We start from the raw sequence: 22446 nt of genomic DNA, 5'->3' as shown, positions 1-22446 counted from the left end.
GACCCACGTGACATCATGGCCCACCCGGGCAAAGGCAAACAGTGTTCGTCATACCGTGTCCACAGAGCTTACTGACAAAGTCTAGGATTTGGGAAACAGACGGAAAAAATCAACAAGCCAGTCCGAAATAAGCTGCAACCCTTGCAGTAGACAAAGGGGGGATGACAGCCGGAAATCAACAACGGCGCTTACGCATGTATGCCATCTGTGTTTACCCTCGAACGCCGACCAGGAAAAGAGAGTGCATGTGAGCAATGAGCGCTCCGTGAGGGGAGGGTAGCCAGACCAAAGAGGAGCCGGTGTTTCCACCGAGAACCAAATAACAGCGTCAACGACCCCCTCACCATTATTAAGAATACAGTGTAGCTTACAATACATAGAGTAATCGGCAGGTATCAGTAGAAGGATGGTTGCGTCCGATCATTACAGGATCCAGTATTTTGCCGGTAACTTTTCGCTGGTGCTCTTAGTGACGGGAATGCGGTGGCATTTACGAAGTCACATCAGCAGCACCTCCCTTTGGGCGAACAATCTATGCAGACCTTTGCAATAGATCATTACGATCGTCTATTTTAATGTCTGGGACTAGCAATAGTCAACAAGCAAACATGTCGCAACACTTTTGGTATCTTTTTTCCATCCTTCATGGTGGAAAAATTTGTCAGTGTTGAGTTACAGCCTACTTTGTACTTAATGATAACAGACACAACTTGACCTACGGCAGATACCTACGGGAGTAGGGCCCAAAATCATGGGTGATTTGAGGTCAAGGTATTCCCTGCGCAGATAGCCTGGGGCGAGCCACTGAAGAAGTCCGTGAACTCGGGAATTGGCGTACTTTCTGACCCTGGCATGAAATTAGTGGGTGATCTTGAAGCAGGTCTGCTTTGTGACTGGTACATTTGCTAGGAGCGGTAACCAAACAATTACTGCTTACTCCGAAATAATGAGAGGTAAATAGTTAGCTCCTAGCCCGCCATGCGGATAGGTAGGCTGCACATGTCCCTGGAATGACCGAACTAATGATGTTGATTAATCTATCTGGTAACACTTCTGCTCTCATCACTACATCACTCTCACGGTTCCCCGTTTTTATTGGGGGAGTGTCGATATGCTAGGAGATGAGCGTTCCTTAGTGTCACTCGGCAATGGCATGGTTAGCCTCAGCAACTCGCTCGAGCCCATCTTCGGGCCTATAAAAGTTCTATTGTGCAAGGGAAGCTGTAAGGTATCCACATCGTACCACTACTGATTATGTCTATAGGAGTGTAGTAGACACATCTCACAGTCACTGACCAGAGATGAGCCTTTCCATGTAGTGACGAGTCCTTCCCCTTTCAACACACGTAACTACACGGGAAGCGGGACCTCGGACAGGAACTGATACAGGATACTCACCTCATACGCCCTAAAGTATGTCAGAAACAATCTAACTAAAGTCTACTAGGACGCAGCACTGCCTAAGATAAACCGCCTGTATGGGAGGGCGGAGAATTCCCTGCGCGGGTTTATCTTCAAATATCGCGCAAGTACTCCGAGGTACACGGTACCTAACGCTGAGTAGTCGGCATCAAACAAAGTTAAGGTGTCCATGCAACAAAAATAACAGAACAAAATTAAAAATTAGAAATATAGATGTTTTTCATGATAGCGAAACACATAAAATAGCTCTTGTATTTCAATAGTGTCTTGCTGATATATATGGTTTTTTTGTGGTAGCAACAATTGAACCTACGAGCCACGCACGGGATTAGGTAGATTCAAGGTGCTGCACAGAAGGAAAGGTACTACCTAGTACGGAGGACTCCGTAGATACTAGCACTGCTGGTTAGACTCAGTAAAAGAGTAACAACATACGGTACGACCGGTAGTTTCCAGGTTACCAGCACCACACCCCCCTCATGATACCGCCATGTATTTTACCCAAGGCCAAATTATCCACCTAATAGTGGCGCAAAATGGGGTACTGAGGTGGTATGGTAAAATTCAGTACGGCAACTAACAGTGGACCTCCATCAGCGCAATGTTCGGTAGAGAGCTCCATCTTGTCTAACAGGCGAAGTCTGGATTACACCATTGAGTGGCATTCGACTTGCTAAGGAAAGGCTCTGCAACCTTGCAGGCCATTCAGTGACCCAGCACGACAGAGTCGTCCAGAACGCGGCCAGCGAGCGTTGCCCGGAAAGAGGCAGATGACGGTACGTGACCGGTATGATACAATACTAGCCATTCTCCAGCGGGCGGCCAGCCAGTCGCAGCCAGCAGACCTACTCGCTTTCCCTTGCTGTGCTGCCCACTTCCCCCCTTCCCAAGTGTGAGCGAGGTCAGGTAGGTAATGGCCCGCCTTCCCGTCTTCCCTCGCTCTTCTTCCTACTACTACTGCTCTCCCCCTCTCCCTCTCTCATTCACTCTCTACCTACTCTCACTACGCTTCCTCCCATACAATTCTCTCTCCCATACAAAAAGTACTGCATATACCGCACTGGTGGGTTCCCTAATAAACATTCCGCTCTTCAGCATTGTCTCTACAACACCAACGCAATTTTTTTTTCTCCTTCAACAGAGTTGTTTTCCTTTTCAGAAGCTTCTTCTGATCATCTGTTTCCCTTGATTTTCTCATCCTGTTTGCGCGACCTCGCTGTCGCGCCTCTGCTACAGCCATCATATAGTTCTAGTAGCAGTGAACTGACCTAAAGCCGTCTTATCCTCCACAGGTCAAATTTGCGACCTTCAAATCCACAACCTCCGTTTTTTTCAGACTCAATTATTGAGTAAGTTGCTCTCCTGCGCGCCTTTTCCCTGTTGGTGTCATTTGACTTGCGACCGCAATCCCTCTTGTTTGGGCGCGCGCAAACCACTGCTTATCCGCTCCACCAACCACCACTTGCACTGCGCACTCTGTCGCATCACTTCCTGTGCTCCTTAATCATCGTATTATTGTCGCTGTCCTTTTTCCTGCTGCTTTTGTTGTCGACTGGGTCACTTCCTGCTTCACTTCTGAATCATTCTGCTTGCATCACTCGAAGCCAACTTCCACGTTCTAACGATTGCATAGAGCTCAATAATCAAAATGCCCAAGGAGAAGACCACCCGCAAGACCACCAAGACCCGTGGCACTGAGCGCAGAAAGAAGGGTATGTATGCCTCCCTCTATCTCTGAAACATATGTTAATGCATGGTACAGATCCCAACGCCCCCAAGCGTGGTCTCTCTGCCTACATGTTCTTCGCCAACGACAACCGTGAGAAGGTTCGCGAGGAGAACCCCGGCATCTCTTTCGGTAAGTTCCATTCCCTGGACCTTGAATGGAAAGCTTGGTGTCTAACCTCATGCAGGCCAGGTTGGCAAGATGCTCGGAGAGCGGTGGAAGGCTCTGAGCGACACCGATCGTCGCCCCTACGAGGAGAAGGCTGCCGCTGATAAGAAGCGTTACGAAGACGAGAAGGCCAGCTACAATGTAAGTCAACACCCCTGCCTATTCTTTGTCAGCCCATGCTAATAGACTTCAAACAGGCGGCTGCTGAGGAGGACGAGGAATCATCCTAAGGGTTTCCCTCTCTTCATGGGTCTTGTGTGTCTGGCCGATTGGCGTTTTTCGTGTCGTTTATTCCGCTGATTGTCTGCCTTGTAATTGATGCTTCTTATATTTTCTCTTTATCTACTCAATGGCTTCTGGTATGGGATGATGGCGGTAACTCTTGATTTTCTGTTATGAAGGATGCTCGATGGGAAATTTTTACTGTACGGACTGGCGGCTTTGGGACGAATTTGACTTGAAGAGGTGCCCGGCGCTGAATTTCACAACGACGGGAAAACCTTGCGAGTACCTATGGTGAAATATGAATTGAAGCTGCAGAAGTGATGTTAGGCGACCAATATCTGCTGTATACTAGCCTAATCAACCACATCCTTGTCCTCGGCCTTTCGTGGGTCTTGCTTTATGCCATTCTATTTTCTAGTATGATATCATGACGAATCTATGCCCCAGTTGTACTCCGTAGTGTTCATAGCGTTGCAGGACACATTGTTTTCATCTTCTGGAGACGGCGGGAAGACTCTGTTTGCAAAAGTGGCCCAAGCTCCTGGGGTGACGCGGGGCGACAGCTTGTTTACGTGTTGGACGCGTCGGGCTTCCGATATCTCCGGTTGCAGCCTTGGTGCCTTAGGCCTCGTTAGATACCGGACCATTCACACTCTGAAGATGTGGCCACTCAGTACGAAGTAGTAGCTGGCTCATACCTGGATCAAAAAGGTAGCAGGGAAGGCCGTGCCATCCACTTGGCATCTTGAGGATGGATGGACAGAAGGGGAACCAGTGCACCTTGACATCCAAGTTTATGTATGCCTACCCAAGGCAACTATCAAACAGTTTCCGTGCATTAAAGCGTTCGTACAACTCATAGGTGGCAAAGGTACACGGTGCATGTGTTCGGATCGCATCCGGGGATGTATTGTCGCGTCTGCATCTACTGTGCAGTATCTCCCTTAAGCAAATCAGGTCCTAGTTCTAATGCTAGTATTTGGTGGTTGTTGGCCATGGCTATTGTGCGTGGTAGCAATTTCCACGAGCATATGTATATGAAGCAAGTATATTGTTCAGAATAATGACTATCAAAAGTGGGACCTTATAGAAACCAGCATCCAACATGGATAAATGCCAATAACCTGTGGGTGAGTACAGCACCGCTGGCTCCTTTGATAACTTTCCAGTGTGTATGTGTGCGCAACGACCTTAACAGCATATCTTGGCAGCATGGTTACTATTCAGTTGGGCTGCCGTGCATTCCCACGTATAGAAAGGGTATCTCCAACTGCCGAAGTACTTATATACCTTTTCCCTTGTCTCTGGTTTGAATTGAGCTAGTACTCGATCAAAGCAGCCTTGGAAAGGTCATCATTATCAGCGAGACGATTAGTGCGATAAGATAAGATAACGACGGGTTCTTGAATTGCTGAGCTCCGATATTTACCTGGTTTGGTACTACCCCTTGGTCTACGCAATTCCGAGTGGATACGGGGAAAGCTCGCGGTCACCTATAACTTGTGGTGACTATGGCTTGAGCTAAAGTACTAGCTTAGTATGTGGGGGCAGCAGCAACTCGGAAGTGAAAAGTGTTAGCAAGTTTGAATGGTCTTGGGATTTGCTGGGACTGCCCAGTCTTTAGGTGGTCTCTGAGTCTTGCCGGGCACAACGTGGCTGCACTAACTGATACTAAAGTTGAAGTTGATCGTAGACAACACACCTTGGGCTACCTTGGGTTTTATTTGGTAGTAGTTGATCATGACTTGCCCCGATACTATCTACTCGCTAGGCCTAGTCCCCTTATTGATTCAAGTTCAGATACTTCGTACCTCGTGGGGACCAGCCAGGAGGTTACTGGTAGTTTATATATATACATCGGCCATGATTTGCTCCACATAACAGAATGTGTGTTGTATGACAGCCCGACCATCAGTGATGCGCTAGAAACCAGAGAATAGCGTCGTGCTGGCCTGGCCAGAGCCCAGTTCCCTCCACCAAGCTCCCGTGAGCAGGAGTATACTCCTGTTGGGGTCAGGTTGAAGGGTGTAACGATTCACGGCTTTGAAGACTATGGTAGCACAATATGGATACCTGCAAATCGTGGAATAACGCCTTGTGTATCAAAGCCCATATTACATGAGAAAGCTTATCTGATATTAAGAGATGAGCGCCCGCTACCAAGCCCGCCAAGTTGGAGGAGATGAATAGGACCTTGTCTTATACAAGCGTTGTCGGTCTTGCTGTATAGCGAGTCTCGTGACCGAGCCAGTCTGTACTGGTCGAATAAAGTCTTGGGGAAGTTCCAGCTGAAATGCGACCCCTGCAAGTAAGCCCGGAGCCATCGGGGGGCGGACTGCCTCTCGTATGATTTACATCCAATGTGGCATTGGATATTATGCCCTCCTTTGTATGCCATAGGTGCTTTTCTCTTTCGTCTCCCCTTTCTTTTTTTCTTTTTCTATCAAAGGCTCAAGGATCTAATGACTGACTTGCTGAGAGTGTCACAGCAGTAAATCAACATGGGGACAAGCCGCGGGGTTGCACTTCATCTGCCATCCTGACCGTCCTGGCCATCACCGCTCAATCCCACCATGCATTTCCACCGCTCATTATTGGCCTCTTGCCTCCTCTGCCGCATGAACACGTCAACGGTCCCGAGGCAGTTAGACGATAGCGAGAGGCATCTCTGGCTCCATCAGAACTGTCCGGCTGTCAGAGAGCCGCATTTGCTGCTAGCCTTTGGGGCGATTGACGACGAGATCCCTGCCCCACTTGCGGAATGATTCTTGTTCTGCATCCATTCTTTTGTGCGAAGGATCTCGACCCTCTTCTCTACTTTTCTTCTCCTTGTGTGCGTTCCAAGGGTAAATGGGACCTTCTCGCCCTTTCACTCCTTAGAGCTGGACCAGTTGCAGAGTCTCCTTCGGTCTGCGTCCGTTGCCTGGTGAGACTTCAGTCTAAACATCCTCCCGAGGGCTGATCCCGCCGATAAGACGGTCCCTTCCTGACCCCATCGTTGTAGTTTACTGAGTTGTCTCTCTCCCTGCCCCTCCCCGGCTCCCGTCTGGCCCTATCCCGTGGTCTCTTGATTTTATGCATTTTTATTTTCGGTCTCCCATATAATTGAAGACCCGCCACGGCCCTCTGCGTGCTTGTCCGCGCTTGTTATTCCTCGCCGCTACCTTTCCCCATACTTCATTCACACTTACTACACAAACATTGTAACTATAACTCTCGTCACCATCCGTGGTGCTCAGGAACGGGCCTCTATCTATATATACATGGAACACCATAGGTGACCTTCACGATGTCCTTGCACGATTCTTACAAGACAGCGGAGGCTGTAGCTGAAGGATTCCGCTCTTTCAGCAACCTCCTGCCGGAGCATGACACGGAGATCACCAGCCTGGTCGTCGACCTCTTTTCGATCAGCCTCTTTCTCAAAGGCTTGGAGGGCATGGCGAGAATTCGAGCCTACCGCTACAGGCTATCCGCTATCCATCCTGATCTGGAGTTGGTCCGTGCTAGCTTGAATTACACCCTTGAGGACGTGCTGGACTTCTTTGATGATTTGGAGTCCCGGAGAGGCGACCCCGGTGAGGCATACAAGCAATTATGGTTGGAAATCTCAGCCCATTTCTTGGAGGAATCTCAGGAATCCTTGTCCACCCGGTTAGCCAAGTACAAATCGTTTCTGAGGGATTTGAGTGAGATCATGAAGGGGTGCGTGGCCCAGTCTCTCCTTCTGTTGCAACCCGGATTGGCTAACACTGAGTATAATGTAGTGAAGTAACCGATACTCGTCTGATGGCTTCGCTTCGCAGCAACCTCAAAGGTCTACTGGTCCACCAGGATAGCCGACTTGCACCGCGTTTGGGTTCTATGTCATTGAGTTCGCCTTCCTCTAGCAGCAGTAGCAGCAGCAATGGCAGCAATGCTGATCCAGGAAGTCCGGTCAATGGGCGTAGGCCTCGCGGACGCAGGTCGTACGAGCGAGCACGGCCTCCTCATTCCTCACCTCAATCGCCTATATCCACATCATCAGCCACATTCTCTGACATTCCACCCTCTGTGCCCTCAGCACCAGACTCTCCTACTACTAGCACCACTGCCACTAGTCAGTCAATAGACTCAACTCCTGTCAGTGACCACTGGGCCAGACGGGTATTCCTGGACGAGCACCCGATGACCCCAATTCCTTACGTGGGTGAAAGGTGAAATTAGCCAGTCCAAGCTGTGTCCAATATATAGCTGACAATCCCTTAGCTCCAAATGCCTCGGAGAGGTGAAGGGTAACGTGAAAGGGTGGCTTCACGAGGAGGGGTTCGAGGAGCTATTCCAACTGTGAGCTCACCCAATGCTAGACATCAAAACAAGCTGACCGTCTTTTAGTGCTTTTAGTGGTGACTCGGATCTCCGTGTTTGCTTCTATCTACGGGAAGATGACCATCGCGTACGGATTGTGTGCAAATCCCGGCGTACCTCCCGGACCAGTGATTACTCTTGCCTACCTCTGAACTTGCTAGAAATTGTTCGTATCGGTTCCTGCTTGCAGATCTGTCGACGGCGTCGCGGGGGCTCTGAACTAGTGCTGTGGGCCAATCTTAAGTTTAGCACCATCGAGCGTATGTTAGCACATCTTATCATACAGACAGCCGAAAAGCAAAAGGCTAACGTGCCGCAGAGATGGTGATTTTTTTCTGCACGTTCTTAGCGCTACGATCGCAGGACTCTGGTCGGCCTGTTGAACGCATTCGTGATTACGAACTTGACGACGAGGAAGAGCACTTCGGAGGGTAAGGGACCGTCATGACATACTGCTGATGGAGACTGACTGTTCTAGGCAAATTGTTGATGATGACTTCCTCCACGCCTTACGCGTGTACCGAGACAACGTGTCTGGAGCCGTACGTCTGCAGGCATCAGTCCACAAGGGCGAGATGAAACGGTAAGAAAGACGGCTCTCCCACGGACTACCATTACTAATTGGGCAGCTTACATAGGATGCCCGTTTGGACTGCCTTCATAACGGAACATGTCGGCTCCAGAGGCTGGATTCGCCGTGTAGACACCAAAACCATCTTATTGCGTGACCTTCGTCGAGTCATTTTCACATTTCCCAGTTATAATCCACCTCGCACACCTAAAGGAGAGCATATCTTGAAGTTCACGAATAAGTCAGGTATGGGCAGCTGCTGCGTCTTGAAGAGAGCCGTATGCTGATATTTATTAGATGCCCAAGGCTTTATGGACACAATCGCCGAACTCGCCCACTTATAACACTACGAAAACAATACCTACAATATTTAGCATGTTCTGTATCAGTTACGGCAAGAAACAGGAAACAGTCCTGGCTCGCCAGTACATATAGCAATTACGACAAATCAGTTACGATTTACGATGAAATGAGCCATACGAGACGGTTGTTATTTGATTGTTGTTTATGATCACCTTAGGTTCTCACTGCACATAAAGCTGCCTTACCAGGCATGATACCCTCCGTCCCTTAGAGGCGAGATGCATGTACCAATGATTTTGAAACCAATGAATTCATTAACATAATATATCATCAATGGGGTATCATAAGTCATAATTAAGCAGCAAAAATGCAATATAAAGTATCCCTTATCCACTGCCCCCTGCCAGTAGACCCGCGTCTCCCAAACCAGCAAGGAACATCTCCGCGCGTCGTTTAGCTCTTAATTCATCGACCTTCTTCCTTCGTTCATCCCTCAGCCGCTCACGCTCCGCGCGTCTCTCCCGCTTGGCGTCTCGCTCCCGCTGCGTTTCCTCCCGCGCATTCAGCAACTCCTCCATCTGCTGTCTCCGCACATTCTCATCCTTCGAGAAAGCATAGAATCCCGTACCCCGATTCCGCACCTCCGCCTCAGCATCATAATGCATCTCCTCCGGCGGCGTAGCCGACCGATCCCTTCGCGCAGCCAGATCCGACATGCGCGAAGCAACCACCGCATCTGGATTAAACGCCTCCGCCTGCACCGTCGCCCCATAGATCAGATTATCCGGACGCGCGGGACGCCACCGCTCTGTATTTCCTCCTCGCCCTTCCCCTTCCTCCGCTTTAAGCGCCGCCGCACGCGCCGCCTCAGCTCGAGTTCCGCGCCGTGACCGGCCCAGTTCATCTTCGTAGGAAACAATCGACGCATTATCATCATTATCCTCAGCATCATCGTCCTCCCCCTCACCTCCTTCACCGTCCTCTTTCCTCCACTTCTGATCAAAATCCACCAACCCTTCCCTCTCTTTGCGCCGCAACCTCGCCAGATACGCATCCCCCGGTCCAACATCATCCCCTTCGTCATCATCACTCTCTCCTCCGGCTAGATATAGTCCCCGCGACATATCCTCGTACATCCGCACCTTCTCCTCCATCCGCCGCTTAGATCGGTGCAGCGTGGCGGCATCCACGGCCCCGATGTCCTGCGTGCGCTGGTGCGTCTGCTGCAGAGCGGCATTGTCATCGTCGCGGAGGTCAGCGGCGGCGCGTTTCTGGGTGCCTTTGTTGGGGCGACTGAAAAGATCGGATTTGGGGGCTTTGGAGGGTCGTGGGCGGCCGGTGCCGCGGGTTGATGAGGAGTCGGTGGTGCTGTCTTTGGCGATTAGGGAGGAGAGGGTGCTGGTGAAGGCGAGGGTGGAGGCGGAGGGGGCTTCGGATTGGGATGATTTTTTGTTTCGTGGTTGTCCGTAGAGAGATGGATTTGACATGGTGGGTGGGGTTTGTTGCGACTGTATGGGAGGATATCGTAGATGTATCTGGTGTAGCTATATCCTGGAGTATTGAAGATAAGTAACCAACTAAACTAGGAGCTGAGATGGGTCCGATATAGGACGATGACTAAGCCGATCTAGGATGGGCCCCGCGCACCCCTCCGACTCATCTTTCCCCTCCTCTTGCTCATTCCTCTTCGCTCAATTGTCTCTCTGTGTGAAGTATAGCACTTTACTCGTTCAAAACCAATTGACAATGTCTGCTCCTGTCTTCCTCGGTGTCATTGGTAAGTTACCCCAACTGTCCCCAAACAGCGCTGCAGTAGCAATCAGCCTAGCACTGCGAGAATCACCATCACCACCATGACTACAACTGCCAAAGGTTCAATTATACTAACAAAACCACACCAGGCGTCGGTGGCGTCGGCACTGCCTTCCTGAACCAGCTCGCCCGCCTCCCCAACGCCCCCAAGCTCATCCTCCTCGCCCGCTCCACCCAAACCCTCCTCTCCCCGACCCCCGCCTACAGCCCCAGCATCCCCGCCGCGGAATGGAAGACCGCCAGCGCAACCCCCTCCCTGACCAAGTCCGGCGCCCTCTCCGCTGAAGAAATCGCCAACTACCTCTCCTCGGCGCCCGGCCGCTCCATCCTCGTCGACAACACCAGCGACCCCGCCCTCGCCGCCTCCTACCCCGTCTTCCTCCGCAAGGGCATCTCCATCGTCACCCCCAACAAGAAGGGTTTCTCCTCCGACCTGTCCCTCTGGAAGGACATCTTCGCCTCCGCGGCTCAGGGCAACGCCCTCGTCTACCACGAGAGCACCGTCGGCGCAGGTCTGCCTGTCATCTCTACGCTGCGGGATCTGGTTGCCACCGGCGACGAGGTGACGCGCATCGAGGGTGTGTTTTCGGGTACGCTTTCGTTCTTGTTCAACACCTTTGCGCCGGTTGGTGGTGCTGGTGCGGGACGGAAGTGGAGTGAGGTTGTGGCTGAGGCCAAGGAGTTGGGATACACTGAGCCTGACCCGAGAGATGATCTCAATGGTATGGATGTTGCGAGGAAGTTGACTATCTTGGCGCGTATTGCTGGGTTGGAGGTCCAGGCTCCCGATGCGTTCCCTGTTGAGTCGCTGATTCCGGAGGAGTTGAGGGGCTTGGATGGCTCCGCGGAGGGTGTTAAGACTTTCATGCAGAGGTTGGGTGAGTTTGATGGCCAGATGACGGAGATTAAGGAGAGCGCCGAGAAGGAGGGTAAGGTTGTCAGGTATGTGGGTAGTGTGGATGTTGAGAAGAAGGAGGTGCGTGTTGGATTGCAGCGCTTCGATAAGGATAGTGCTATTGCTGGCCTCAAGGGCAGTGATAACATCATTAGCTTCTATACTAAGCGGTATGGAAGCAACCCGCTTATTGTCCAGGGTGCCGGTGCCGGTGGTGATGTTACTGCTATGGGTGTGTCGGCCGATTTGATCAAGGTTGTGCAGAGACTGCAGCAGACCGACTTTTCACTTCTCTGATGACAGATGATGGATCTAGAGGATAAAATAGGATATTTCCCCCAAAATAAAACATGACATGATACCAAATGTATACTACTCTATGCCCTCAAATACGCCTTAACCGCCTCCCCCCACACAGGACCCCTCTTATACCGATGAATCTCCGGCACATTCCCCTCCTTCAACCCATCAATCGCCAACGCCAATTCCTCACCTAGCCCTTCCTCCTTGGTCTCCCGAATAGGGTACGTATACGTATGGAACGTGAACACCAGCGCCTTGGTCTTCGGTAACCGGTGTAGAGTCTGACGCTCACACCGAAGAAGAGTCTACACATAGTCAGTATGCTGTCTACTTTGCCACCAACTCATCAAGCGAATAATAAAAGACAAGAAATGGGACATACCCCCTCCCCATCCACCTCCTCCACCCCCAACACCCTCTCCCTTTTCTCCCCCTCATGCCCATGCAACCCCCCAAACGCAGCAAACAGCCCCGTCCCGGGGGTATTAATACTCCAATTGACGCGCTGCACGACCTTACCCACCTCCAATTTGGCAAAGAACCGATCCATACTCTTCTCCAACCGCTCTTTATACCGCGGCACGGGATCATGGATCGTCGAGAGCCGCTTTCCGAGCTTCTCGCGCGTGTCGAAGCCGGCGGGGTAGAAGGTCGTGTATGCTTCTAGGGTATATTTCTTCTCTTCTTCTTTCTCTTCTTCTGTTGGAGATGGGGATGATGATGATTCAGGAAGTAAGACGAGAAAGTCCTCATCGACGAATGTACCTAGTGTAGAGAGGATGTCACGTCCAGAGCCGCGGTGGGGGAGGGGAATGCGGGTGTTGGTTATTTTGTTAAGGAGAGTTTTAGTAGTACTCTCTTTGTTATTGGTGTTGTCGTTCTGGGGATGGGTGATCGTTTCAAGTGTAAACATGCTCGGATAGCGAGTGGGAAGGTAGACGCCGACTATAAACTCGTATAGTTCGGTGATGGCGGCGTGGACGGAACTTTCTGGCTTTTGGCCTGCTGGGGTGACGCCTACTACGATGGTGGGGTATTGGGTGAGGAGGGATTGACGGAGAGTGAGACGCTCTTTGTAGGTTTTGTCCATGGGGATGAGGTGGGAGATGTCGGTTGTTGTTAGGGCTGGAGAGGGGTTTTTATTGCTTTTGTTAGTTGGGGGTGTTCTGCTTCGGATGGGAAGGGGATATGATACCCATGCTGAGGTGGTACTTTGGCTTGAAGGGTCGGTATTTGGTGGGTTCGGTGGTTTCCCAGTTGAAGGATGGGAGGGGAGTGATTGGGGGGTAGGTATCTTGCTCTTCTTTTGTGACTTCATCTTGGGGGACGGTATGGGATGATTGCTGTGCGTGATGGTTAGTAACTAGTTCATATGAAGTGGTGAACAGGAATAGACGTACTCGATTCCACAGTCCGAATAACCACAGTGCAAGGACAAGAAAAACGACCACAATGGGGTTGTTTTGGATATAGAGAATCCAATCTTCTATGATGTACATGTCCATATTGATGATAGTTGAAGTCGGTGTGAACTGTCAAGCGGATGAGGGGGTCCTTTAGCTCATGTACATCTCAGTTATCAGTATTCTAGTACTGCATGTAGTGCATGCAGCGTATCGTGATCCGCGATTGGTTGATATGTCCGTTGCATCGCCGATTGCTCCAATTCCCGACTCGGCGGGAGTTGATAGCTGCTTGATAGAAGGGATGAGTGGCAATGGCGGTTGGAGATAGCTGGTAGATGCGGGGAAGACTTCCCCGTTCCGGCGATGGCTCACGAGGTTGTATTTGATGGGTACTACGTCGGTGATGATCCATGTGCGAGTTTGTCTTCTTCTTGGTCGATATGGTGAAGATAATGCATCCATTATGTCTGATAAGACATTCTTTTGGCGTGAGATATCCCTCGGATATTTTACTATGTCATAGGTTGGAACTTTACCTTGGTAATGCCGAGGTCAGCACTAAGACTTTGAATGATCTGTTTAAGATGTTATCGTAGTTACTTGGAAGGCAGGTACTTTCAATATTATTAGTGTGTAATGTAGCTAGCTTTGGATGGCTTACATCAGGTGAATTGTATAGAAGGATGAGAATTATGCAAGGTAGATCATACTGAGCAACGATACGAAAATACTAGAGCCACTAATTGAGAAATTCGAAAATTGGCTAGCAAAAGTCCAATAACGATGACAGTTGATATGTTCAGCAAACAGCTCTGGCCTGAAGTGAAAAAGAAATAAGCCATATAGGAATATCACGGAGCATACAGCCCCTGAACAAAGAGATAAAGTAAACCCTCATCCATTGAGCAAAGCAGGTAGGTAGGTATCCCAGCAACCGCTCGACAGAAAACCAATCACTAAACTAAAAAGATAGAAAAAGCAACAACCTAGTATAGGTACAGGGGTATTAAAAATGCCACATGAACAGAACCTCAAAAGCACGCCTCAAAATCATGCACCAAATCAGTCATCAAAGGGAGGAGATATGGAATGTGCCCTCACCAGGAGGTATCACCATCAATATCCATACCATTATACCTCACTCGCACCCCCAAATATAACCATCACCCCAGGTATATATCAATCCCCACCATGACCTCCACCATTAACCTCCACCTGAGCAACCACCCTCCTCGTCATCCCTTCTACCCCCTTCTCCTCCCGTCCACTGCCACCAACACCGCCACTACTTGTATTCCCACTCAACCCCACCAGTACTCGAGGCTGTCCATCCGGCCGCTCATTCAAACTCGGCGCCCTTGGCCGCTGCTTCCCGCGAGCTCGACCTCCCACGACCGGTAGTTCGAACGTCAACATGCGCCCCGTATACAGGCATATATCGAAGATGAGAAGCGCCGCCCAGGGGAAGATAGTCACGAAGCCGAGGAATATCTGCTCATGCGGAAATACAGTTAGTTGATTTGCACTCTTTCTGTCTCCATCAGGAGGATTCGGAGCGGGGGAGGGGAGGGGAAACGGACGAAGATGTGCACTACCGAGCTTTCGATGTAGGAGAGGGTAGGCGGGAGGAGGGAGTACCACGCCATCATTGGGGCGGCTTTATATTGTATGTCGAGAAGATGTGGTAGGTATAGGTTCGAAGCAGACCACTAGGAAGGTGGATTGGAGTATTGGGGTATTTGCATCGGTATCGGTGTGGCGGTCAGAGGCGGTGCAGTGTCCTTGCGGGATGCAGGTAATGTTATGAGGAGAGGTATTTTGCTCGGAGAGATCGTTGCAATTAATGAAAGGATGTGGTGGGTTAGGCTGCTGAGCTGGCAGGAAGGATCGTGTAGATATACTGTGGATGCTGGCAAGTCCGGCTTGGGGTCCGGAGATCCGGCGACAGGGCGGGCAGGCAGAAAAGGCGGGCAAACGGTGGTGTGATGCAGGGTAGGTAGCTAACGAACGAAGGTCGGACTTTCATGTGCGGAGAAGAGAAATGACAGGCGGTGGCATCACCGGAGGCGATGAGGCTTGGATACAACCCTGGTGAACAGGGGGAAACTGCTGGGATTCGATGATCGCCGGCCGACTTGGCGAGGATACGACCTCTGCCAAATCAGGCAATTCGTCAGCACCTTCCGCGGGGGTGCACGAACCACACTAGTATAAGCTGACTGTAGGGAACACAGACTATTTATGTTCAACAAGCAGATATAGTTTTTGTTAAATGTCCAGGAATATGCTTATATGCAATTTATGTACAGCAATTCTAATCAAAAGTCGTAGGCACATGTCTTCCGTACTCCGCCCAAATCCCATCCCAATGTCTATGCACAATCGTTATCGCTGTAAATCAAGATCATTTACCGTGGCATCCGGTAGTGTTCGTACGAGGTGAAGCTGGGGTCGTCCTGCTCTACAGGTCCATATCCCCTCGTCCGCCACCGATCCAGCGGCGTCACCGTCTCGTTCACCGCCGGGCCCTGCGCGTGATGGAGCAGCTCTGTCTCGCTCTCGTTTCGCTGCTGGTAGAGTCCACCGTTCATCGGGGCCGGTACGCGGAAGGCGGGATGAATATGGTCGTTCAATGTCGGGTCGTATGCGTCATGCGGCTTCAAGCCGGACAGCGACGACGGCAGCGACGGAGCGGGAGATGATGCCCGCGAGGAGGTTGGTGACCATTCTCCCAGCGCACTGGCCGGTGTGTGCGAGCGTTCGGTCATCAGATCGTCGGGCCGGCCGTAGATACCTCCGCCAAACTCGTCCCGGAAGTCGGGGCGGTTCTTGTAGTACGAGAAATCCAAATGGTTCTCCGGGACCACTTCGAACGGAGCTGCTGCGTTTGCATCGTCCATCATAGACTTTCCCGGGTGTGAAGACGACATGGCATCCATCGCGATGTCGGAATATTCACCTTCGCCCTCGAAAGTTCCCAGCCGGCCGCTATAGATACGCTTCAAGGCCTCCGCAGCCTTGGCGTGCACCATCGGCGTGATCAGTGGCTTGTAGAGAGCCGGGTGGCCGAACTTGGAGTTGAGCCGCTCAGATGCCTTCTTGTTCGGCTTGCTGACCGCCAGGGCTTCAGCATCTGTCAAGTTCGCGCGGTTGTAGAACGTGATATCGTCGTCGAACTTTCTCATGCAGTAGAACTTGAAGCCCAACATCAGGAGAGGAGGAGGAATCACGCAATAGACCATAGTCCACGTGCCCTTGGCGGTAGCCACGATGATGATGATAATGTTGGAGAGGATCACGGCAAAGAGCATGCGGTTGAACAAGACCCGCCAAAACTGCCCTCCAGACTCCGTCTTCGTCACGAATACATACAGGAGCATGTATTTCTTCATCATCGCATCCAGGCCAAAGTACAAAGCAGTAACGGGGAGGACAATCGGCTGCAGGGTAGCGAAGCAGAGGGCCACGGTCGCGTAGAATAAGAAGTAGTTATAGTAGCTTGCGTAGTCAAAAGCCGGCGGGGCTGTCCATTCAATCGCCTGCCGAGGCGTTGGCGAGAGAAACGTCTTGGAGAACCAGACCCAAAAGACCGAGACCAGCTGAATGAGGTCGATTGTGGCTCCGAGATTACGCTGCAGCAAATATGTCACCCAAAATGGCGAGACCTGGCACAGAGCGTTCACAATCTTGATATAGAGTTTCCCGTCTTTGATCGCTTGCCAGGCGTTTTCATCGGAGCGCTCTGCATCAATGACGGCGGACACGAATGTCCACGCCGCAGAAAACAAGGAAAAGACGATCAGATTGTTGAAGACGAAGAAAGTGTAGAGCTTGTTGAGAACATGGCGCTCTCGGGAGGTCTTGGTGACATCGCCGGCTCGGATTGCCAACCGACGGAAGATGATAGGCAAGACAATGTAAACAAGGGAGGTAACGGCAGGGGACAGAATACCCTGGACTGCGGCCCAGATGTAAGGACTGTTATCCATCGAAGTCCGGAATGCCGGCCAGACCGAGGCCAGGTTGTTCAAATTGGACAAGAAGATCGCAATCAGGCCGTTAGGTACGACGTACACCAGCGTAAGAAGCGACACCCAGATTGCACTAAGAAACCGCTTCCACTTGCGCGCAGCCTTCGACAGTGGCAGGTTTTCCCAAATGAGGTCATCGGGCCGGGGCGCCAGAACAATTGTAGTTCCTTCCGGGTGCTTTTTGCGCGCGGTATAAGCAACGGCGTGGGCATGCTCAATCATATCCCAGCTGACAAAACCAAAGGGCATGGCATTGCGCCGATCAATCGATGATCGAACATGCTTGATCTCTTCTTCCAGTCTTTTGATTTTATCCGTTAAATAATCAATCGCATCCACGCGGCCGTTAGTGTGCTCTCCTCTTTCCTTTCGCGGAGGGCGCATAGTCGGACGTTTCGGTGGAAGCCGATCTGGGTGTCTGAGGTACTTGGCCAGGACTGCTTCGAGTTCGCGCACAGTTTCATCGTGTTCCTTGATCAGACGAGGCAGTCCCTTGACGTTACGGCCGATGGAGGCTCGCGGGACGGCGGCGGTTGGATTTACCTCATCCGTCAAACGCAGAACACCTTCATCCCCTCGAGCTGCGGGAGGAATATCAGTAATCTGCCGGCGCAATAGGTTAGTACAGGTACATCGTGTCTATAGGGTTGCTTCAACGCACCATCAAGGTTCGCGCATGGAGACTGCGCTGGTATTCGGGACTCTCAAAATACTTCCTCCGCAGCGCCAGCACGCCTTTGTAATTTCTCCAGAGAAAGAAGGCAATGATCGCATCGAAGGCCCACGCGCAGATCACCTGGCCCCAGATTGCGTCGGACGTAACGTAGAGCACGGTCATCGTCGAGAAGGCACCATACTGGGACACTGTATCACCCGTGCTCTGTGTGAGATTGAGCGGGATCATCAAGCCGCAGCCGATGATGCTCAGGAAGATAAAGATATTCCGGCACATCTTGGTGAAGCGAACAAACATGGTTGCATCGAGCCCAATGCAGTCGACCAACGCCGGCTCCTTGGTCCGCAGCACAGGCTTGAGCCAGGCGAAGAATCCCCTGCCCACTGGCGGCGGAGTGTGTTTGTTATCGGCATGTTTCACCTTGGGCGCATAGACAATCGAATGGCGAGGGCGGAAGAGGGAGAACAATAAGGCCAAGAGGATGGAGAACCCCGCGGAGGTGGCTAATGAAGCCCAGATGGCGTTGACTTGGAACTATAAAAATGTCTTAGCTGGCTGTCGGAGGCTGAGAGTGGCGGGTGGGCGAGAAAAAAACATACGGCAGACGAGAAAGGATTCGAGATGAGCTTCAGGAATTGCTCCGTGGGGTCATCGCGCTGCTGAAGAGCGCTAGGATGCATGATGGCGGGCGAGACGAGGCGGCATCGAGGGAGCAGAACGAGGGAAACGAGGGAGGATGAGATAAAGACAAAGAAAGAAGGGACGATGCCACCGGAAGAGAAGGGAAGAAAACGAGAGTGAAACCGAACCAGATAAAGGAACTGATGGCCACGGAAGAAACTGAATGATGATGGAGAAGCAAGAGGGCCCGAGTGGGTTTTGTTGGAGGCGGGTCTGGAACACACGACGCCGACAAGGTTGGAGTGGCCGTTGCCCATCAATCCATTCTTCTGGGGATCAATGGGCGGTCTTACTTACGTACCGGAGGTACGTATCAGGCCCGATTGACAGGCAGGCTCGGTCGGAAATGCATTAATTAACTAAGTAGTGATACGCTGTCTGTGGTGTCATTGGTCCTCGCATGACCGGGGACAGCCGATCTAGAATGTAGGAAGCTTGATTTCCCCTGCTTGATTGCAGATGTATTCAACTATTCCCCCCCCTCCCCCTTCTATATCCTTCAGGCCCTCCATGCTCGTTCCTCTGCCGCACGGGTTTTCAGGGTCACTCGGTGACCGTGCCAGCAGTGCTCGCCTCAAAATCAGACTTTCCAGCAAGTTCAGTGACAAAAAAGCAAAAACCACAACAGCCCTGATCCACTCGGGCGATTTGGTTGGTTCATGCCCCATCCTCGACCGGCTTGCTATTCTGGTGGGCCAATCCCGGTCAGCCATTGCCAGCCAGTCTGGAACAATTTCTGATCATCTTCGGACTAGCGCTGCCTTTCTGAGACACATTCTTGGCACTTACACCCAGTGGAGTCTGGTATTTCGGGGCGTCCGTTGGCTTGATTGGCCGCAATACATGGCAATGCTGTCCGGGTACCTTACCTGACCATACTTACCAGTGTGGCTGACCAGCAACTCTGTGGCTCTGGGTCAGATGGAGAACAGAAGAAAGCACTTCTTTCCATTCCATCAAGTGAAAGAAAACGAGCCCTGTTAGCGAATCTCCGTCTCATTGGGCACAGTAGAAGAGAATGACGGCACCTCATGATACTCATGTACCGGCTGATGTGGCTATCTGATCCCTCGGATTATGTAACCCCTTTTCGCACCACGCATACTTTGTACTCTGCTTGGTGCACGGCTATTTCACTACTATTGCCAATAGTAGTGAGGATCCGTCTTACACAGTCAGGAAAAAAGGGGACAGAGTAGCTGAAGGTCATGAAAATTGGGAGCACCAGAACCACTCAGTCGATCGGGTTTCAGGGTCCAACACTATGACCCCATGGACTAGGGATTCTATTAGCCGCACACAGATGATGGTGGCAACGGGAAAGGAATTGATTGCATTGGTGCAAGATATAGTTGAGACAAGCAGAGCTGATATAGACGGAATAGCCTTCCTCTCACTGGTCGACCTCGATGGTGATCATGGGTCCAAGCTGACAGCATCACACCCGGGTATTCTATTTATACATACAGAGCGGCAAAGGACTCATGTTTGCGTGAATTGATGTCCTGAGACAAACTCCATTACCTACGGCTGATTGGAGCGAACACGGGTCCATGAAGTCATCGCTCGGTTACGCTGCCGAAGTGATCACAACGTGCGCATTAGGTTTCATACAGCAGACATTACTTTATTTCGTCTTCAGACTACTTACGGAGTACTACATACATCATCATCCGCATCATCACCGCTCTCAGAACTCCGTATCAATCAACAACATCAAGCATCCCCACAGAGGCAGCCAATGGGGCCCCATATCATGGCTCCAGGTTACGGTCAAACAAACAACATATTTTTGCCGTTCTTAAATTGTCATTTTATGTACTGGTATCTGGTTTCGTCATATTCCGAAGGCACATCACATCAGGTAAACGTCAAGACCTTTTTACAGCTGGCCAGCAGTGTTGAAGTCCTCCAGAGCAACCTGGACACGCTTGGACATGGTCTTCTCACCCTCACGAACCCAGACGCGGGGGTCGAAGAACTTCTTGTTGGGCTTGTCCTCACCGTCGGGGTTACCGACAGCGGTCAGGAGGTAGTCCTTCTTGTTGAGCATGTAGTCACGGATACCGGACATGTAGGCGAACTGCATGTCGGTGTCAAGGTTGACCTTGACAACACCGTAGCTGATAGCCTCCTTGTACTCCTCCTTGGAAGAGCCGGAGCCACCGTGGAAGACAAAGAAGACGGGCTTGTCAGAGGAGGAGTTGGTCTTCTCCTTGACGTAGGCCTGGTGCTTCTGGAGAAGCTCGGGGTGGAGACGGACGTTGCCGGGCTTGTAGACACCGTGCACATTACCGAAACCAGCGGCAATGGAGAAGTAGGGGCTGATGGGAGCAAGGGCGTTGTGGATGGCAAGGATATCCTCGGGCTGAGTGTACAGGGAGTTGTTGTCAACATCCTCGTTGTTGACACCATCCTCCTCACCACCGGTGATACCGATTTCCTAAATAGAGTCAGTCGACGATCTTATCTATTAGCAATGACAGTAACACATACCATCTCGAGCCACTGCTTCATGGGGGCAGCACGCTTGAGGTAAGCGGCGGTGGTCTGGATGTTGTAGTCGACGGGCTCCTCAGACAGGTCAATCATGTGGCTGGAGAAGAGGGGCTCGCCGTTGGCCTTGAAGTACTCCTCATCCGCCTCGAGGAGACCATCGAGCCAGGGAAGGAGCTTCTTGGCGCAGTGGTCGGTGTGGAGGACGACGGGGACGCCGTAGGTGGGAGCAATGCTGCGGATGTAGTGGGCAGCGGCGATACCACCAGCAATGGAGGCCTTCTGGCCATCGTTGCTGACACCCTATCATGAACAGTCAGTTCCTGTTTCTGGCTTCAAAAGAGCACCTCTGGGTCAGGAAGAATATTCCAAAACATACCTTGCCAGCGAAGTAGGCAGCACCACCCTGGGAGACCTGGAGGACGATGGGGCACTTCTGGTCGCGAGCAGCCTCAAGGCAAGAGACGACGGTGGAGGAGGAAGTCACGTTCTAAAGTGATGGGGGCAGCTGTTAGTCACTGGAGTCTGGTTTTGCGGGATGGGATTGAGGGGTGGTGAGACCTACAATGGCGGGGATAGCAAAGCCCTTCTCCTTAGCGTAGTTGAAGAGACGGAGAACGTCATCACCAACGATGACACCGGACTTGCGGGAGAGCTGTTCAAGGACACCCATTGTGATTGTTTGTAGATGAGGACTAAGGGATATAAACTGATGAGTAATTGATAGATTGATGAATGGAGAGAAGAGAAGAGGACAACAGGAGGAGCGAGACAGGGAGACCAAATAAATTCTGTGGCAGAGGACTAAAAGCTTTACCGAGCGACGAATACGGAGCTGGACATTTAAATGACGAGCACGGGCAAGGAGGGGCAACGCAGGACCAGGAGGGGGGGAACTTGGGACATGGAGGGGCCAACGGTACTCGAAGGACTCACCGGGTGGTGGGGAATGATGTGTTCAGTATGATTTCAGTGACCGGTTGAGGTTCCACGGGAGAGAGCTGTTCGTGGTGATGCTACTGAAAGAAGATGATTGCAGATCAAGAAGGGGGTAAAGAAGAGAATTGGAGGGAAGAGGGGGAGAAATTTCCAACTTCTATCCGGGATCTTGTAGAGATCTTTTTAAAGTCTTCAACACCGGACAAATCTAGTCCGAGGCTATGATGATGCTTCCATCTTGTTCCCTTTCCTGCCTGCTATGGTGGGGTTCATTCGGAAGCCCGCAATGACGCTTCTGGCTGCCTCAGGCTTCATGATTCTCCCGGGAATCCCCGCGCCCATCACATGACATCATGCAGGCTGCCTTGCCTTCGGTCCGACTTTCTATCGTCCAGGAATCAAGCAGCAGTATTGCTGCTGGTCTGCTAGAAAGGTGGATACAGTA

General features: G+C 51.3%; 10 protein-coding genes across 10 annotated transcripts; 5 read left to right on the top strand and 5 right to left on the bottom strand.

Moving 5' to 3' along the window:
• The first annotated feature begins 2639 nt into the window (after positions 1-2639).
• Positions 2640-3971, top strand: nhp6 (high-mobility group nucleosome-binding protein). Its single transcript, XM_025623497.1, has 4 exons — positions 2640-3134; positions 3185-3280; positions 3336-3457; positions 3514-3971. Exons 1-4 carry the CDS (start codon positions 3071-3073, stop codon positions 3544-3546), a joined length of 315 nt encoding a protein of 104 aa, XP_025479016.1. The 5' UTR covers positions 2640-3070; the 3' UTR covers positions 3547-3971.
• Positions 3972-6187: 2216 nt separating this feature from the next.
• BO87DRAFT_71174 (uncharacterized protein) lies at positions 6188-6740 on the top strand. Its single transcript, XM_025629501.1, has 2 exons — positions 6188-6467; positions 6546-6740. The coding sequence occupies exons 1-2, from the start codon at positions 6303-6305 to the stop codon at positions 6648-6650; spliced, it is 270 nt and encodes an 89-aa protein (XP_025479015.1). The 5' UTR covers positions 6188-6302; the 3' UTR covers positions 6651-6740.
• On the top strand, positions 6515-8893 carry BO87DRAFT_71156 (uncharacterized protein). The gene is made up of 8 exons (XM_025629500.1): positions 6515-7246; positions 7309-7737; positions 7790-7867; positions 7916-8148; positions 8208-8319; positions 8367-8471; positions 8518-8705; positions 8757-8893. The coding sequence occupies exons 1-8, from the start codon at positions 6831-6833 to the stop codon at positions 8801-8803; spliced, it is 1608 nt and encodes a 535-aa protein (XP_025479014.1). The 5' UTR covers positions 6515-6830; the 3' UTR covers positions 8804-8893.
• A 230-nt stretch (positions 8894-9123) lies between these two features.
• BO87DRAFT_377235 (CCDC174 family protein) lies at positions 9124-10307 on the bottom strand. The gene has a single exon (XM_025623496.1). The coding sequence runs from the start codon at positions 10247-10249 to the stop codon at positions 9149-9151; it is 1101 nt and encodes a 366-aa protein (XP_025479013.1). The 5' UTR covers positions 10250-10307; the 3' UTR covers positions 9124-9148.
• A 147-nt stretch (positions 10308-10454) lies between these two features.
• BO87DRAFT_360442 (homoserine dehydrogenase) lies at positions 10455-12136 on the top strand. Its single transcript, XM_025621556.1, has 2 exons — positions 10455-10539; positions 10664-12136. The coding sequence occupies exons 1-2, from the start codon at positions 10509-10511 to the stop codon at positions 11764-11766; spliced, it is 1134 nt and encodes a 377-aa protein (XP_025479012.1). The 5' UTR covers positions 10455-10508; the 3' UTR covers positions 11767-12136.
• On the bottom strand, positions 11730-13580 carry BO87DRAFT_336143 (heme-dependent oxidative N-demethylase family protein). Its single transcript, XM_025620515.1, has 4 exons — positions 13173-13580; positions 12968-13115; positions 12170-12897; positions 11730-12077 (listed from the first exon to the last, which is right to left on the bottom strand). The coding sequence occupies exons 1-4, from the start codon at positions 13275-13277 to the stop codon at positions 11847-11849; spliced, it is 1212 nt and encodes a 403-aa protein (XP_025479011.1). The 5' UTR covers positions 13278-13580; the 3' UTR covers positions 11730-11846.
• A 364-nt stretch (positions 13581-13944) lies between these two features.
• On the bottom strand, positions 13945-15311 carry BO87DRAFT_377233 (uncharacterized protein). Its single transcript, XM_025623495.1, has 2 exons — positions 14759-15311; positions 13945-14669 (listed from the first exon to the last, which is right to left on the bottom strand). The coding sequence occupies exons 1-2, from the start codon at positions 14822-14824 to the stop codon at positions 14358-14360; spliced, it is 378 nt and encodes a 125-aa protein (XP_025479010.1). The 5' UTR covers positions 14825-15311; the 3' UTR covers positions 13945-14357.
• A 275-nt stretch (positions 15312-15586) lies between these two features.
• On the bottom strand, positions 15587-18565 carry BO87DRAFT_397635 (putative DUF221 domain protein; the record flags this gene model as incomplete). The annotated part of the gene is made up of 3 exons (XM_025625315.1): positions 15587-17812; positions 17871-18419; positions 18485-18565. 3 exons carry the CDS (start codon positions 18563-18565, stop codon positions 15587-15589), a joined length of 2856 nt encoding a protein of 951 aa, XP_025479009.1.
• Positions 18566-19719: 1154 nt separating this feature from the next.
• BO87DRAFT_70848 (uncharacterized protein) lies at positions 19720-20187 on the top strand. Its single transcript, XM_025629499.1, has one exon. The coding sequence runs from the start codon at positions 19831-19833 to the stop codon at positions 20065-20067; it is 237 nt and encodes a 78-aa protein (XP_025479008.1). The 5' UTR covers positions 19720-19830; the 3' UTR covers positions 20068-20187.
• BO87DRAFT_377231 (fructose-bisphosphate aldolase FBA1) lies at positions 20173-22137 on the bottom strand. The gene is made up of 4 exons (XM_025623494.1): positions 21628-22137; positions 21442-21552; positions 21063-21365; positions 20173-21009 (listed from the first exon to the last, which is right to left on the bottom strand). The coding sequence occupies exons 1-4, from the start codon at positions 21733-21735 to the stop codon at positions 20449-20451; spliced, it is 1083 nt and encodes a 360-aa protein (XP_025479007.1). The 5' UTR covers positions 21736-22137; the 3' UTR covers positions 20173-20448.
• Between the last annotated feature and the right edge of the window lie 309 nt (positions 22138-22446).

The sequence above is a fragment of the Aspergillus neoniger genome (genome assembly GCF_003184625.1).
Source record: "Aspergillus neoniger CBS 115656 unplaced genomic scaffold BO87scaffold_19, whole genome shotgun sequence".
Classification (NCBI taxonomy): Eukaryota; Fungi; Ascomycota; class Eurotiomycetes; order Eurotiales; family Aspergillaceae; genus Aspergillus; species Aspergillus neoniger.
The sequence above is the reverse complement of the archived record's forward strand: the minus strand, read 5'-3'. Positions and strand labels throughout refer to the sequence as shown.

What these genes read in the sequence shown, in the direction of transcription:
- BO87DRAFT_377233 (XM_025623495.1), bottom strand. Translation starts at nt 14,824, where the DNA reads ATGGCGTGGTACTCCCTCCTCCCGCCTACCCTCTCCTACATCGAAAGC. An exon ending in GCTCGGTAGTGCACATCTTC is followed by an intron (nt 14,670 to 14,758) that starts GTCCGTTTCCCC and finishes CCGCATGAGCAG; the next exon opens with ATATTCCTCGGCTTCGTGAC.
- nhp6 (XM_025623497.1), top strand. Translation starts at nt 3,071, where the DNA reads ATGCCCAAGGAGAAGACCACCCGCAAGACCACCAAGACCCGTGGCACT. An exon ending in GAACCCCGGCATCTCTTTCG is followed by an intron (nt 3,281 to 3,335) that starts GTAAGTTCCATT and finishes AACCTCATGCAG; the next exon opens with GCCAGGTTGGCAAGATGCTC. An exon ending in ACGAGAAGGCCAGCTACAAT is followed by an intron (nt 3,458 to 3,513) that starts GTAAGTCAACAC and finishes GACTTCAAACAG; the next exon opens with GCGGCTGCTGAGGAGGACGA.
- BO87DRAFT_70848 (XM_025629499.1), top strand. Translation starts at nt 19,831, where the DNA reads ATGACCCCATGGACTAGGGATTCTATTAGCCGCACACAGATGATGGTG.
- BO87DRAFT_377235 (XM_025623496.1), bottom strand. Translation starts at nt 10,249, where the DNA reads ATGTCAAATCCATCTCTCTACGGACAACCACGAAACAAAAAATCATCC.
- BO87DRAFT_71174 (XM_025629501.1), top strand. Translation starts at nt 6,303, where the DNA reads ATGATTCTTGTTCTGCATCCATTCTTTTGTGCGAAGGATCTCGACCCT. An exon ending in CGGTCTGCGTCCGTTGCCTG is followed by an intron (nt 6,468 to 6,545) that starts GTGAGACTTCAG and finishes CCATCGTTGTAG; the next exon opens with TTTACTGAGTTGTCTCTCTC.
- BO87DRAFT_377231 (XM_025623494.1), bottom strand. Translation starts at nt 21,735, where the DNA reads ATGGGTGTCCTTGAACAGCTCTCCCGCAAGTCCGGTGTCATCGTTGGT. An exon ending in GCTTTGCTATCCCCGCCATT is followed by an intron (nt 21,553 to 21,627) that starts GTAGGTCTCACC and finishes CCATCACTTTAG; the next exon opens with AACGTGACTTCCTCCTCCAC. An exon ending in CTGCCTACTTCGCTGGCAAG is followed by an intron (nt 21,366 to 21,441) that starts GTATGTTTTGGA and finishes TGTTCATGATAG; the next exon opens with GGTGTCAGCAACGATGGCCA.
- BO87DRAFT_71156 (XM_025629500.1), top strand. Translation starts at nt 6,831, where the DNA reads ATGTCCTTGCACGATTCTTACAAGACAGCGGAGGCTGTAGCTGAAGGA. An exon ending in ATTCCTTACGTGGGTGAAAG is followed by an intron (nt 7,738 to 7,789) that starts GTGAAATTAGCC and finishes ACAATCCCTTAG; the next exon opens with CTCCAAATGCCTCGGAGAGG. An exon ending in TTCGAGGAGCTATTCCAACT is followed by an intron (nt 7,868 to 7,915) that starts GTGAGCTCACCC and finishes ACCGTCTTTTAG; the next exon opens with TGCTTTTAGTGGTGACTCGG.
- BO87DRAFT_360442 (XM_025621556.1), top strand. Translation starts at nt 10,509, where the DNA reads ATGTCTGCTCCTGTCTTCCTCGGTGTCATTG. An exon ending in TGTCTTCCTCGGTGTCATTG is followed by an intron (nt 10,540 to 10,663) that starts GTAAGTTACCCC and finishes AAACCACACCAG; the next exon opens with GCGTCGGTGGCGTCGGCACT.
- BO87DRAFT_336143 (XM_025620515.1), bottom strand. Translation starts at nt 13,277, where the DNA reads ATGGACATGTACATCATAGAAGATTGGATTCTCTATATCCAAAACAAC. An exon ending in TATTCGGACTGTGGAATCGA is followed by an intron (nt 13,116 to 13,172) that starts GTACGTCTATTC and finishes CATCACGCACAG; the next exon opens with CAATCATCCCATACCGTCCC. An exon ending in AAAGTACCACCTCAGCATGG is followed by an intron (nt 12,898 to 12,967) that starts GTATCATATCCC and finishes ACCCCTCTCCAG; the next exon opens with CCCTAACAACAACCGACATC.